We start from the raw sequence: 14,999 nt of genomic DNA on the forward strand, positions 1-14,999 counted from the left end.
GGAGAAATGTCTTGTATTGTGGCTGTGGGTAGAAAACATTTTAAAAAAAAAGGCCTCTCATGGGTTTTTGGAAAGTGACATGAGAAAAATTTCATAGCATAAAAAGGTTTGTGGTTAGCTTAAAACTATTTTGAAATTGTTAGATATATCAATAATGAGGATAAATATAATGCCAAATATTCAGTATTTGTACAGAAATATACATATATAAATATATAATATATGCCTAATTTAAATGGAACTATTTTCCACTCTTGACCATATTTTTGTTGTTTAATGTTTCTTTGTCAACATTATTTTATAAGCTCTTCAGATAGCATGCAGGATAGTGAAAATGAATGTATTATTTAGTGTTTCATTGCTGGTCAGTATTACAGCATTCTACAGATCAGTTTGTGTTTGTAGGATTAATTTAAGCTGAATATTTCATTTCTAGACTTTTGTTTATCTATAAATGACTTGTAAACTTTCTTTTATAAATGCAAGGTTTCGAAACAGTTTCAACAGTTTATATCATTTTATTATTTCCCTGCTTATCAATGTGGTTCAGTATACTTTGCCTCTTCTAAGTACTGCTATCAACCATCTGTTGTAAATAATTATGCAAATTAAACTTTTTGAAGAAAACAGCATAGTTGTAAGAGTGCTTTGAGATCTTTCTATGTGTATCAGATGGAGAGGGTGCAGTTGTAGCACAGGTATGTGGCATTTTAGCTCAAAAATCCCACATGGGGTTGTTTATGAAGCAATACAATACAGTTTGCTGGCTAAATATCATGGAAATACGCATCATGCTCCCAACTTAGTCACACCTTTTTGGGGTATTGGAAGTTTTGAGCAGTACAGCACTTGCCTGTTCCTGTGCTGCCCAAGCAGTTCCACCTTTAGCTTAAATCATAAAACTTTTTTATCTAAGAAGTATAATGAAAGAGAAGGAACAAAGCGCTAAGTAATGTGGGTGGTGGATGTTGAAAAGTAAACATAAAGAATGTTTTTATACTAAATCCTCCTATGGTGCTCCAAGTTGACTTAATTTTGACATATTTTGTCTTTTGTTCATCCAGTGAAAAGTGATTTAAGTTCAAGTCATGAGTAAGTGGCTAAAAAAATAAAGCAAAGTTTAACGTGCCAAAAACTGCAGTTCCTCTACTGGCCATTTGCTGCTGGCTCTAAGAGCATGTCAATTCCTATAGACTCCACACTATTTCTTTTTAGTACATGACAATGCTACAATATTTTTTGTAGATATAAACTACAGCTTACTATCAAAATAAATGATATAAAATTAAAGTTATAAGACCATAAATGCCACAAGTGAGTGATTTTAGCCCACTGGTAAGTGGCTGCTATGGGCAACATGACAACATCATAATATCTTGTATAGCTATGAGGCTTCAGGAGCTCAAGCTCATCAATGATTAGTGTGCCGTCTCTGCTGGGGTACAGCATAAAATTTTAATCACTTGGAAAACAAACAAACAAAAGAACAAGAACTGGGTGCACAAACGAGTGGCAACTTGCTAAGAGACTTTGAACCAAATAATAGTGTGCCTATGTGCCGAGTTTGATCACGTAGCAAGAGTTTACGGACAGACAGACAACAGTTTTGTGTATTATGATAAGTTAACTCCATCCATTTGAGTTGACCATGTTGACCAACCTCCCAACAAGAAACTGGACCTCTTGACATTATTGTGGAACAAATAATACGGCCTGCTTTGTGGTCCAAGACGTTTGTGTGTCAGTTTTGATGAACAAAATTAAATTATTTTATTAATCTTTCATAATTTTATTAGTCTGTTTCTTAGCACTAATTAGCGGGTATGTGTATGTTCAATTTTCTCCATACAATTTATGTATGCAGCCTTCTAACAAAGCCCACTAACCACTCTGGTGGCAGCCAAAGTATGAATATTGAGGCTTCAAAAGCTGAAGTACAACAGGTGATGTCACAGTAGCCAAGTTTCTGTTTTATATTCAGGAAGAGTGTAGTCATCAAACAAGGCTAATCAAAATGGAAGGTGTGCAGGGGGACTATAAGCACTTAGGTACCTTAAAGGTAATAAATGAAATGTCTACAGGTTGGTCTGAATGTATCAGAAGCTGATAATGGTTGAATAAATACAACAACTCTCCAAACACGTCACTTTTAATTAAAGAAGTGGTCTTTATTACAGCAAATAAGCCAAACATTACAGACAAGAATAATTATGAACCATGAATATCAACTCTATAGTCAGACTGGCCTCTCATCCAGACACCAGCTTCATTCACTACTCTTCAGGGCCATTATTTCAGATTTAAAGAGGAGGAGTCATTGGCCTCTTAAGAAGATTTGTTTCTTAGTTTTCCTTTAAGTGTGTAGTTAAGAGGCTTTACATATTGTGTTCACTTTCTGCTCTCACTGATTTATGCATGTAGCAAAATCCATTGTCGCTAAACATAAAATATGACTGGATTACTATTACACCATGCTCTTCTCTCTCCCTTCTTTGGATCAGACCAAAAATCAGAAGTAACAAAACTGAAGGCTGATGTTCCACCAACAGAATAATGTTCTGTATTCAGTGAAATCTTATATCTATATCTTTATCTTTTTAAAACACCATCTGTCAATACTTGAATTTGAATCCTCCAAAACAAGAGTACAATCTGTATCTTTTTTATCTACACCAGAACAAATGTTCTGACATTGCATCCATTATCTAAATCTCTACTGTTCACCCAACAATAGAGCCTTTTAGAGCACTCTATTTACAATAACATCCTGATGAGTAGGGCTGCTCTTGCTCCATCAAAGTGGAACATCTGACATGTTATTTACAATAAAGTTCTTTTTTTCTGACTCAGTTTGTTCACAAACAGAAATACATCTGATATTCTGTAAGCTTGTAAAGCCTCACAAAGAAGCATTCTGATGAGTAAAAACACAATGAATCATGGTCCAAAAGGTATTCAGGACACTGTTCGTTCATGAGAACGCATTCAACAAAGCCCTGGGTGCGATCTAAGATGCTGTAAAAATGCTTGTAGCGACAAGAAAATTCAAATGATTAGGCACAATAAATTTTTTTGTATCACAGTCCTGCGTGTTTCACTCACTAAGCCCGTTTATGCATCACTGAGTCAGTGTGTATCCCGGGATAATGGTGAGCAGGATACGAGGATGAAGATAAACAGCTTATCCCGACTAAGACGTTAAGAGGGATAGGCGCTATTATCCAAAATACTCTGTGCATATAAATGCACTGAATTTCTACTGACCACAGACAGCGCAATGGGCTCATACACAAATAAACCACAGTAACATCACAGAGATTCAAGAAGTGAAAACAAAGACAATACTATTGAATTCCACCTAAATACTGAAAAACTACTTCTAAAGCTTTAATATACAGCTTCAATCAGGGGTTCTTAAACTCTTCTTCATGGACCCAAATTGGGCAGATGTAATCTGTTACCTTGGGACCCATTACGGGCCTCGATAAATCACACTAATACTCTCAAGACTCCAGAGGAAACAGACTTGCAGCCCATTTTGCGTCCCCGTGTGCGGTTTAAGAAACGCTGGTGGGCGAACATGGAATGGAAAATGATTGTTCTTACAAGCAATGCAAGTAAACAAACAATAAATACAAACAATGTGCTTTATCCGTATAGACATATTTACACAAAGTCTTTGGCTTATGAAGAAACATCAGCTACAAAATAATAATATTACAACAAAGAGAAGAGTGTTGGCCACCAGTGCACAAAACAAATGAAGCCTGGGGTCAGGTCACTTCCAATTCTATTCAAGCCATACTGTCAATGGAAACTGTCAGTTAATCTTGCCATCAAAGAATGTGTAATTTCAGTCTTTTCTATGGGCAAATAGGCAGATTTTTTGCCATGTCCAAAATCTCTTTATAATTGCAGTTTGTTTGTTTGTTTTTCCATTTATGTACAGGCTGAATTGAAAGTGCATTGGGCCCAGCCCTGAAAAGAACATGATTCCGCTAATGTCACAGTCTAATGTACAATGCAGACTGCAAAAGTCTAACCAGTAGATAGGTACATGATACTACAAAAGAAAAGTGATACATAACACACGTTTTAAAACAAAAAGCATAACATAATGTTTGTCAAGTTGCAGCTAAATGAATAGTATTTAAAAAAAATCTAAAAGTCTAATAATCCCGATGTAAACTTCCTGTTTTTCTTTTGTTTCCTGGTCTTGATTTGCCTTTCACAGTCTTGTTTTTACTTTATTTAATAAGGACAGGCATTTTTTTCTGTTTTCCAAAAATAATAAACTGCGTGTAACCAATGTAAATAGGTTCATACTTGTTCATAACAATGTACTGACTCAATGTTCGCTAAAGTCATTTGAAAGGTGTGCGGAGCAGAAACAGAACCATTCACAGAGTTTCTCCGGACGTTAACTTTCAGTTGTTCACTTGCTCTCATACAAAAGTGTTGGCTGTATATACTACAGATATCACCATGATGAGACGCCCAATACAGTTAAATTAGTCAGAAATTAGCACGAGAGCAGGAATGTCGGGCCACTGAAAACTTTAACTTGCAGTTTATCAAAAGCTGCTTGCAAGGGAGCGAGCAAGCGAGAGAGAGAGAGAGACATCTACAGTAGATAGGAAGTACTGCAGCTGAAACAGCACAAAGCATCAAGTCCATGGGAGGTGGCTGTGGTGAGAGGCTAAATGTTTTAAATGGGGCCCGAAGCATACAGGGGCCCGCTGGCACTCAAAAAGCTGTACAATAAGCAGAAAGGAGTGAAAGGAGTAACATCTCCTCCTCCCCATCGCATTTCCTGTTAAAAGTCTAAGCATTTCCCTTTGTTTAACAACCTGTACAAGGAGCCCGTTTCGCTTGCGCCTTTTGTAGAGACGCAAGATGGATGCTACACAACGGCCGCCACAAAGATCGAGACCAAGCAAAGCAAAGGATCAAACACACAAGATGTGAACAGATGTTCTCCGACTCTTCTTCTCCTCATTCTGCTCTTCTGTCCTTCACTTAGGACGACTCGATGAACTCCAATGCCAGGTCGTAGCAGAACCGATACTGTTCCTGCAAACAGACACATACACACACATACACCCTTAACTAAACATATGCACTATCACACATTCACTGTTTGACTAAAGTTTGTATTATTATGTGTATAATAGTAATAACAACATAATGCATTCATGAGCTCTTTCTCACTTTGCAGAAAGTGTTTATGGTTAACTCACCGGAGTATCCACCATGTTAGGCTTGCTATTCCTCAAGGTCTTTACAGCGTGGAAAACATCAACCACACTCTGTCTCTTTGCCATCTCGCACACGATACTGCTGGCACAGAACACTCCACTACGCCCACCTCCATTTCTACATACAAACATAACAGAATACACGATGATACGTCGCAAAAAGCACAATTTAATATTTCATTTGGGGTTTTTCCAACTCTTGTGCAGGGCTGATGCTTTTAATTTCAATGGCAAAAGAAGAGAAACTCTTTGATTTGTGTGCACTCACAGGCAGTGCACAATGGTTCTTCCCTCTCCCTCCTCCCCTTCACGCTGCCACTGGTCAACCTGAAGGATCAGTTTGAGGAAAGAGCGTTTGGACGCGGGGACTTCTCTGTGCCCCGACCATCCCAGGTACTGGAAATGACGAACCATCAGATAGCCTTCCTGAGGCTGGAATAAGAGACAGAATCAGAAAAACTGATTAAGCCATGTCAAAAACTGCAGATCCTCAAATGGCCGCTTGAGGCTAGCGCCAAAAACGAGTCAATCCTGATAGGCACCAATGTTGAAATGTCAGGCCAAACTATTTTAGAGGAGTTTTAAAACCTTTGGCTCAGTGTCAGACCCACAGGTGATATCACATGGTCACATCCATCTTTTACACTGTAAATAGGTATGTATTTTTCCAGCTAATTTTTCCAGTATGTATTTTTTCAGGTAATTGGTTATATGAATTTTAATGACTATAGTGCGTTTTAACATGCTGTATTTTTGTATGGCTATTTAAAACAAGTCGCCTTGAAAATGACACCTTGTATGAGATTGATTCAATGAGATTTACCTGTATAAATAAAGGTGAAATAAAACAATAAATAAATAATAATAGAAACGTAGTATGATTCTGACTGCCCACCCTGGTGAGGTTGCAGACTCTGAAGAGCCGGCTGATAACATCACATTCCATTGAGCAGGACATACATTCCACCTGGACGGGACCGTAACGCAGCATGCCCTCCTCTGGCCAGTACTGAGGACAACCCTGAGAGAGAACAATTACACCATTTAGAAAAACACCGTAACAATTTCAGAAAAAATAGAGACAAATGCAAAAAACCCCAAAAAATATCCCTGACATTTTTTTGTCCAGACAAAAAATTCTTAAAATGAAATGTGCTTACAAATTTTGGTTAAGACTGTTGGATGTGTGCAGGATTGTTTTCTTCCATCTTTCCTTTACAAGTTTATTAGCTCTAAATAAGCTAATCTTATATAATAAATCCATGATTACTGTAAAAAAGACACAATGCTATGCTAAGAAACACAGCAGAACTTTATGTAAAATACCTGAGCCAGGTCAATCTCATTTAGCATCACCAGACTGGTACATCCATAGTCGTAAACTAGGCGCCAGAAGTCCTTCACCGTGTTGGGCAAAGGATGCTGGGTAACGATGAATGCAGCAGGCTGTCTGTAGCTCTAAAGAGAAGGAGAGAGACAACAAAAGCGATCACCGACAAAGAAGAGACTCTTAATGATTCAATCAAGCATTATTAAACTGTGCGTTATTGTTTTTTATTTTTTAATTTTGACTGTCCCACAGTACGTTTCTTTCTCACGTGTGCACATTAAAACACAAACAGCAGAGTAGAGCTGCACAGTATGTGAGACATGGGAAAGCAAGCATAATTAAAAGGTGACTTTGGTTTGACGATCATGCAGTGGGTCTATTAACTGTGAGGGTTGGGAACATGCACAAGACTACACATACAGCAAAAACTACATTTGATGGGGTCAGTTAACTTTATTTTCAGTTAGCTCAGGTAGACAAACTTCTTCAAAGTTCACATAAAAAAAGAATCAAGAACTAACTGGTCTGAATGTGAACTGAACCCACTTTGGCTTAAATGAAAATGTACAGCCAAATGTGTGACGCAGGTGTGACTGCTTGGTGACAGAGAATCTAATGTGAGGGCCGGGCACAGGTTTAGGATTTAGGGTGTGGATGTCGTTCACAAAAATGAATCTGGTGGCAGAACAACACTGAAGCCATGAAACAAATCCAGTATTGGAGACTTGAAGTAAAATCCCATTACCTGGAACTCTTCTGACAGCTTGGTTAGAGAGAGGCCAGAGGTGAGTAACTAAACTTTAAGGTAAACGCCTAAAACTTGACTGAACTCTAGAAATTTTACAGTATTTTGTCCAACAGCTTTGTTGGAGAGAAGCCAGGTTTGTTCCCACAACATGCAAATGTTCACACATTATCAGGAAATTACTCACATACCTACAGCCCACCTCTTACTATCTTTTTTTCACTATATCTTTACTCACAAACCTGATAATAACCTTCTAATGACCTTACCTTAAAACCTTACCTCAAAATTTCTACCTACTCAATGACTTTCTTTTCAAGTCACGGTAAATGGGCAACGCGTTGAGGCAATGTCAACAGTTGCAAACATAAACAACGTTTGAATGGTGGCCAGAGAAAAGCTAGTGGTCTTTTTAGAGGCTGGATTTGTCTCTAGCCTTCTGCTGCTAAAACCACAAACACAGCATCACACAAAGAAGGAAGGGAGTCTGTGTGTGTGTGTGTGTGTGTGTGTGTTTTATGTTAGTAAGTTTAAGTGTTGTGTGATATTTTTATCTTCATCATCATTTCAATGTACCTTCATAAAAGTCTGTATCATTTTCAACAAAAATGTGACTGCAGTTTGGGACACCGAGTGTTAAATCTAGTCTTTATATAATTGGCATTAAATATACAGAAATTGTGGTAAGAGTAACACATCAGCCGGTTCTGCTGAAAGTCTTTTTGCGCATGTACACACAGTGTGAAATGTCCCAAACTACTCTTGCTTGATGTGTTGAAAATAACACAACCTTACAGTGTGTTCCAGTAACACATTATTGACTTACATCCATCAGAGCAGCATTGATGTAGTTGCTGCTTTCTCCATCTATTGTGATGAGGAAGGGAAGGCATCTATCTGGAGGAAGGCCATCCATAAAGCGGTTCTTATCTTGGTTTCTAGGCAACAACGCAATGCTGCAGTCTTCTGGCTGTGGCTGAGGAGTCACTGAGTTTAATGTCTGGACAGAGAGAGAAATGTATGATGTACGTTAATTAAAAGTGTCAAAAGATTCAAAGAAGGGCTCCATGAAGATAGAAATAGACCCAAAAGCCAAGCTGGTGGGAAAGAAAAACTTGTGTGCATTAAAAATATTGGGTTTCTGGAAGTCACAAGTCACAAGGTTCAGCACTGCAGAGAAAGAATTTGATGAGTTTGAGTATCCAGAAACTCCACATAATTATATTTTTTGTGTGTTAAAGCCCATTCTTTACATCCAGGAGTAGCAGATGACAACAGCAAGTGGTTCCTCTTGATGTAATAATACACAGCAAATGTCTTAATGCCCATATTGTAAAAAGAATTACACAGCAGAACGGGTTAGAGGAGATTTCATTTTAGGACATAAAGTAGGAACTGTTAAAGTTTTGATTACTGAGTTCCATTTAATATTTCAGTACTAGTTTGTGGGTTTTATTAGTATTTTTTTAACCATTAGTGAGGTGACCTTTCTTGACAGCAGCTATAATTGTCAGTGTTAGGAAGATTTAGTCTGCTGCGATGCCAGGAACAGAACAGAACAATTGTAAATGAAGAGCGCTCTCAGACTCTGAAGACTCTGAAGAGCCCTCTGTGCTGCTTTACCACAGACTGACACTGGCCTACACGCTCCACTTTGAAAGCTCTGGGCGCAAAGTAACAGATTACAGTTTGATTTTACCTGGAACTCATCCTTCAGATGGGAAGAGTTGGTCTGGGAGTCGATGCGGATCAGCTCATAATAAGCTGCTTTGAACTCGCAGACCGGTATGGCTGTTTCTCCACAAAGACAAGCCTCTAGTATGGCGTCGTGAATGAATATGTACTGCTCCTGAAGACATATATTATAATACACATATTATCACATATTCTACACATTCATATTTCAACATTAGAAAAATAAGAAATACGACTTTGTATAAGACAAACAAGTGATGCACACACTGTGAGTGAGTGAAGACTGATGAGAGGTGGAGGGATGGATGACGTGATGACTGTTGGTTAGGTGTACTTCACCTGTGAGTCAGTCCATACTGGCAGTTGTGTTTTTAGATCTTTCAAGCAAGTGATGCCAACTTCAATTCAATGATGAGACACAGACTGACCTGCTTTGGTGAACAGCTGTGAATGTACTTTGTTACAATGGGTCTTATAAGCTGTTAAATTGTTACTCTGTATTCTGCACTCCCAATAGTGCAGAATACTTAAGTTGGACATGAAATGTGTCCATGAAAGATTGCATCGACCTGCATTCTGTGAGTCACCAGCCTTCAAGTATGACAAAGAATTTAATAAACTTTTAAAAGTTTGCTTTATGCTCTGACCTACAGGCTGTTCTGAACCATGAAGCTTGAAATTACTTTTGCCCCATTGTTACTGCACTGCTTGATAGTTTATATATATGATCTGAATTACTATTTGTGGTCTTTTTAATAGGAAAAACATTACAAAAATATTAATTTAAAGAATAATAACCACTACAGTCAAAGAAGGCCTTTGTTTGGATGCATATACATATATATTATCTATATTCTGTTTAGCACTAACTCATTTATGCTTCTATTATTCTGCAATTATTATTCTATGTATTAAAAAATGTTTAACAACCACAAATTCAGGCAAATCGGATACACCCATGCAGTGACAGATGAATGTGCTTCCTCAGAGAACAGTTCAACGTGATAGTGATTTTTTTTTACTAACACAAGAGGGCTCCAGAGTAAGCTTTAAATATGAAAATTATGTATGACTTTTACTTATTGTCAGTGTTACATTCACAGAAGTGAAAGCCGACGAATTGAACTTAATGAGGTGATATTTTCATGCATGCATGGAAAATAGGTAACTACATAAAACCTTGTCACCTCAGCCCGTACCATGCTGATGGCTGAGTTTGAAGTCAAGCTTTCCCTACGTCTATTCTAAAAATGTGGATGCAGATGGAGGATGGGTAATGCAGTCACCTCAGTCTGTACCATGTTGATCCTCCTGGAGCGAAGAGCCTTCACACAGTTGTAGATGTCGACCACTCCTTCTCTCTCTGCCATGTCCAACATGATGTCAATGACTATGAAACATCCTGTGCGCCCTGCTCCAGCACTGCAGACAGAAAGTGAAGCACACAAATTTTAACTTTATAGATCTTTCTCTATGTCCGTCATTGGGAGAGAAAACATTTTGTTTTGACTATGCATGTTTATTTTCTAATAATTCATTTTTATACCTGCAGTGGACCACAATTGGCCCAGCAGAAGGTGGATTAGACATTTTAACTCTGCGGATGAAGGAAAGAAGTCCTGTGGCATGATATGGAACTCCATGATCAGGCCAGCCTGTGAAGTGGAACTGCTTGACTTCGCGGACCTCATTGAAACCACGCTGAGTAAAGACAAAAAAAAAACATCTTTAAGTAAAATTCATGAAACGTGTTTATTCTATAAACACCCTTTCTAGATATGTCTCAAACTTATTAACTGGTTTTGTTGAAGCTACAAGGAGGACGATAAACAAAACCAAACAAGTCTGTGTCAACCAAACTACAGCTCGAGGTGCAGCTACACCTCTACCTGAGTTTTTATGCATAAATTACATCGAAGCAAAATGCAAAATGAATACAAAATATAAATTTTTGCTAGATTATAACAAGTTTTACTCACCCTCTCCAGTGTAAATGTGCGAACCACATATTCAGCGAGTGGTTCAACCTCCACAAAAGTCACCTTGAAGTCTCCATACACCTCAGCATCATCTGGCCAGTATTTATAGCACTTAACCTAGAAAGAAAAAAAGCCATGAAAAAATAAAGACAAGCTTGAATCAAGGAGCAAATATAGCTTTTTTTTTTTTTGCATAATGATATTTAATATGATGCCAATATGAAAAACGCCACTTTTAAACCAAATATGTTATACATAATTTAGAGAGTATATTTTACAGGATTGTTGACAGAGACATCACACTAACATTCTTGCAATTTTCCTACCTAACTGTAAATATACAGGTATTTGCAATAGCATTTGTAAATGCAGTGGACATTGCTGAATTAAAAAAAATGAGATTTGGATAGTTTTGACTAAGTAATAGTAATTTTAATAAGGTTACCAACTGAAATTAACTGAGTGTAGAAAAACAAGCAACTTACCCTTCCAACCTCCACCAGATTGGTTACCATCACAATGCAGGCTGACTGTTCCTGCCAAACCATCCTCCAGAAGTCATACACTGTCTCATGAACAGGACCTACGCATAGATGCAGAGTATAATTTCACTTTATTCTGCTGTAAGGACGGTTACAATTTGTGATTAAATAGTTGCTATGCTATAAAACAGCAGTAATGAAGAATTCCTGCATGTAATTGAGAGTGGTGCAGCATCTTACCCTGTGTAGCAATGTAGTGACTTGGTCTTTGGTACCCCTGCAAACAGAACACCACAGTCCTTAATATGAGCTGAAAACATAATCGTGTCAAATTCTAAAACCTTTTATCACGGCTGGAAATGATAACTTTCTATACTAAACTACCTTACTACCTCACTTTCATCTACAACAGGAGAAAAATTCTGACAGACTGATGAAATTCTTTTTTAGCTGACTCCATACTTGAGTTGCACTGCATACTGTTGAATTCATGTTAAAATGTGCAAAGTTGGTCATCTCATCATTTTTCCTTTCCACTTAAAACTACTACTTGACATCTACAACAACTGCCAGGTGTGCCCAGGGCTATGACAACCACTTATTAAGTTGTCATTAAAGCAATTAAGACACAAGTGGTGAATATGCATATGCAAATTGACACCAAACAGTGAGATGCAAAGACGGTGGTTGGTGGCCAAGATGAAGTGCGATCAGTCATGCAAAGGATGCCCCAGCATCTCAAAATGGATACACATCATGTCTTGATGCATAAGGACTGGTTCATGGATGTACAGGTGAGCAGGTGTAATTGTTCAGGGGCATTTATGAACAAGACCACAGTGATACTTACATCCCTGTACAGCCAAATCTACAGCCCAAGCCACAGGCAGAAAGAACGAGTGGAAGAAAGAAAGAAAGAAAGAAAGCACAACAATGTCAGTGAGTGTCAATCAGAAAAAAGAAAAGCTGCATTGACATAATGGAAGTTTGATCAGGACATGCAGAAAAAAAATGTGATCTAAAACTCCAAATTAGACTAAATAGAGAGGACACTCCCTAATGGAATTTGACCATCTTCCATGGAGAGCACAATAGAACCAAAAAGACTCAGAAAGCTGGCATATCACAATCTCATTTAACCACCATCACATACTGATGTTCCAGCTTTCTCCGTCTTTTGGGTGCAGTTCAAATTGTGTGACAGCTGCCTTTGTTGTGCCAACAAAGATTAGGGAGTGCCCACTCTATTCATTCTAATTTTAGCTTAATGTGAGTGGTAGAATGCATGCAAGAGTTTTAATGACAGTAAATTATAATACAGTGGAGTTTATGATAAGCATACTAGCATTAAAAAAGCACAATGTGAGTCGTAGTGACTGGTGTGCAGATGATTGTTGAGAGATGACAGAAAATGGATGAACTGATGAAGACTGTGTCGTGGGTGAATGCAGAAACAATAGGCAAGTAATAGATGAAGCAAAAGATGGAAAATTAATTGTATATAGATGTATAAGGCAGCTGAATAGGTTTGTCGAACAGTTAAAAGTGACTCAAGTCAAGAAAAATGCTAGAAATTAAGCTACCCTTAGAACCTGATTAGCTTAGCTTAGCTTAAAAAACTACTAAAATGCACAAAACTGCTGGGTCCATCCAACAGTAACAAAACCTGCTGACCATCACCTCTAAAGCTCACTAACTAGCACTGTCAGTTCTTAAAGTCACTCCTTTAAATGGATTTCTTTCTGGTCTCCTGGAAAAGGAGTCTGCTAAATCCAAATGATGACTTAAGATCCGCTATGTTGTACATATAAATCAGTCAACTTATTCAGTTCTGGACGGACAGGTGAATTGATGGGGAAACTTGAAAGAAAGACAACAAGACCGACACCTGAGACAGACACATGTACTGCATGTATGATGTGTTTTCTGCATGGCTGGATGCATAAAATGGTATGATGAATGACTGGTAGACGCAATCAAGGTATAGAGGCCTGACATACGAGCGAGGGAGTGTGGTTTCGTTGGTTTCGTTGGGAGCCAATAGTAGCATTCGATGCGTTTCCACTTACATCGATGTAGTTGGCGTTGATGTAGTCGGAGGACGGATCGTCTTCTATGGGCTGCAGAATAACCCTTGAATGGTCATCTAAGAAAAGACAATGGAAAACAGTGTGTGAGAGAGCAGCAGAAACAGACAGGTACGAAAGGTGATTTGCTGTTAAAGAATTATTATTTCAAGGTTTTCATGGTTTGCTGTTTTTCTGAATTTCGTGTTTTGGCTTTCTATTTTTTTATTCAGTGTGTAGTTGGGATTTAATAAAATAATTTAACAAGGTGTTCGGTTCGGACGGAGTCACACAGACTAGTCTAGAGACAACTTGGCAAAAATCTGTATTTCCCAATCGGATGGTGAGTCAGAGGTTGTTTTTAGTCAGTAGGTTTACAGTTCTGTATCAAAAACCTTGCGATTTCTTTGGTTGCTAGCAGATTGCTACAGTAATCCGTACTTTGCAAGAAAACACTTGTCTGCCAATCCTCGCTAACTACTCACTGAATGGAAGTGAAACTGTGAAGGAAGGTGGAAGAGTTTTGGTGCAGCAACCTCTTTGTATTGTTTTATTCATTATTTTACATGATAATACAAACAACAGATTATATGTAACGTTCTATATACAGATAAATCATGCCAATAAAATTACAACAGCTGTCAATAAGCATGGTTATGTATGTATGCAAGTAAGTAGCATGAGACCCTTTTGTGACTCAATTTTTCTGAGTCTGGGGACTCAAGGAACACAAGGAAAACTCTTAGAGTCAAGGCAGAGGCTGAAGAGGTGATTGAGCTTTTGAAGATGTTGCTCATTGATTCTTTTGTTGTTGCTTACAAAGGTGGTTTTTCTTTGGTCCTGTCTTGATTTTAAACCTTTAATTCTGTGGGCTGTACACTTACTTCTGCTCCCAATTTCTTCTTCTCTTCTTCCTGTAAAGCTCTATGACTTAAAATGCAGTAACGCAGATGTCTTGCTTACATGCTATGATATTCCCGTAGCGGTTTTTGGTACGATTCTGCTCCTTCTTGGCCACGTCCCAGGAGGCCGACTGGCCCTCAAAGAAGCTCTGTATCACCAACAACACACGAAGTAATAAAAATACAATTAGATGTCATGGATCCTTAAAAATAACACTTCTGTACTATTGCATATATCTGAGAGGAAAGTGGTACTTAGGTGCTTTTCGACTTTTGTTCGACTGGTTTGATTCAACTAGCAAATTCCAATTAGACATTAAAATAAAAGGACCATAAAAATGGCTTGTGTCTCATTGATTGTTCAGTCGATGGAGCAGAAGGTACCCTCAAATTAAGAGGCAATTTAGACCTGGTAGTCATTTTTTCATTTTAATGTGAGGCCAAAACATTAAATAGAGCAGTATTGATTTTAGAAATAATACTTCTGTGTCAGCCTCCACATTAAAATACATCATTTCCTGCTACTAATAATACTTTTGCCT

General features: G+C 38.0%; 1 protein-coding gene across 1 annotated transcript in view; it reads right to left on the minus strand.

Moving 5' to 3' along the window:
• Positions 1-2,133: 2,133 nt before the first annotated feature.
• ptprk (protein tyrosine phosphatase receptor type K) overlaps positions 2,134-14,999 on the minus strand; it is a 104,275-nt gene continuing 91,409 nt past the window's right edge. The window contains 16 exon segments of the mRNA XM_040016918.1: positions 2,134-5,073; positions 5,241-5,376; positions 5,527-5,690; positions 6,154-6,279; positions 6,585-6,716; positions 7,334-7,351; positions 8,160-8,333; positions 9,033-9,182; positions 10,315-10,450; positions 10,575-10,729; positions 11,008-11,124; positions 11,493-11,590; positions 11,730-11,766; positions 12,340-12,357; positions 13,490-13,635; positions 14,519-14,606. Of these exon segments, the coding sequence (XP_039872852.1) occupies positions 5,020-5,073; positions 5,241-5,376; positions 5,527-5,690; positions 6,154-6,279; positions 6,585-6,716; positions 7,334-7,351; positions 8,160-8,333; positions 9,033-9,182; positions 10,315-10,450; positions 10,575-10,729; positions 11,008-11,124; positions 11,493-11,590; positions 11,730-11,766; positions 12,340-12,357; positions 13,490-13,635; positions 14,519-14,606 (1,749 nt within the window). The 3' untranslated portion in view covers positions 2,134-5,019.

This window comes from Simochromis diagramma, unplaced genomic scaffold (genome assembly GCF_900408965.1).
Source record: "Simochromis diagramma unplaced genomic scaffold, fSimDia1.1 OVJJ01000802.1, whole genome shotgun sequence".
Lineage (NCBI taxonomy): Eukaryota > Metazoa > Chordata > Actinopteri > Cichliformes > Cichlidae > Simochromis > Simochromis diagramma.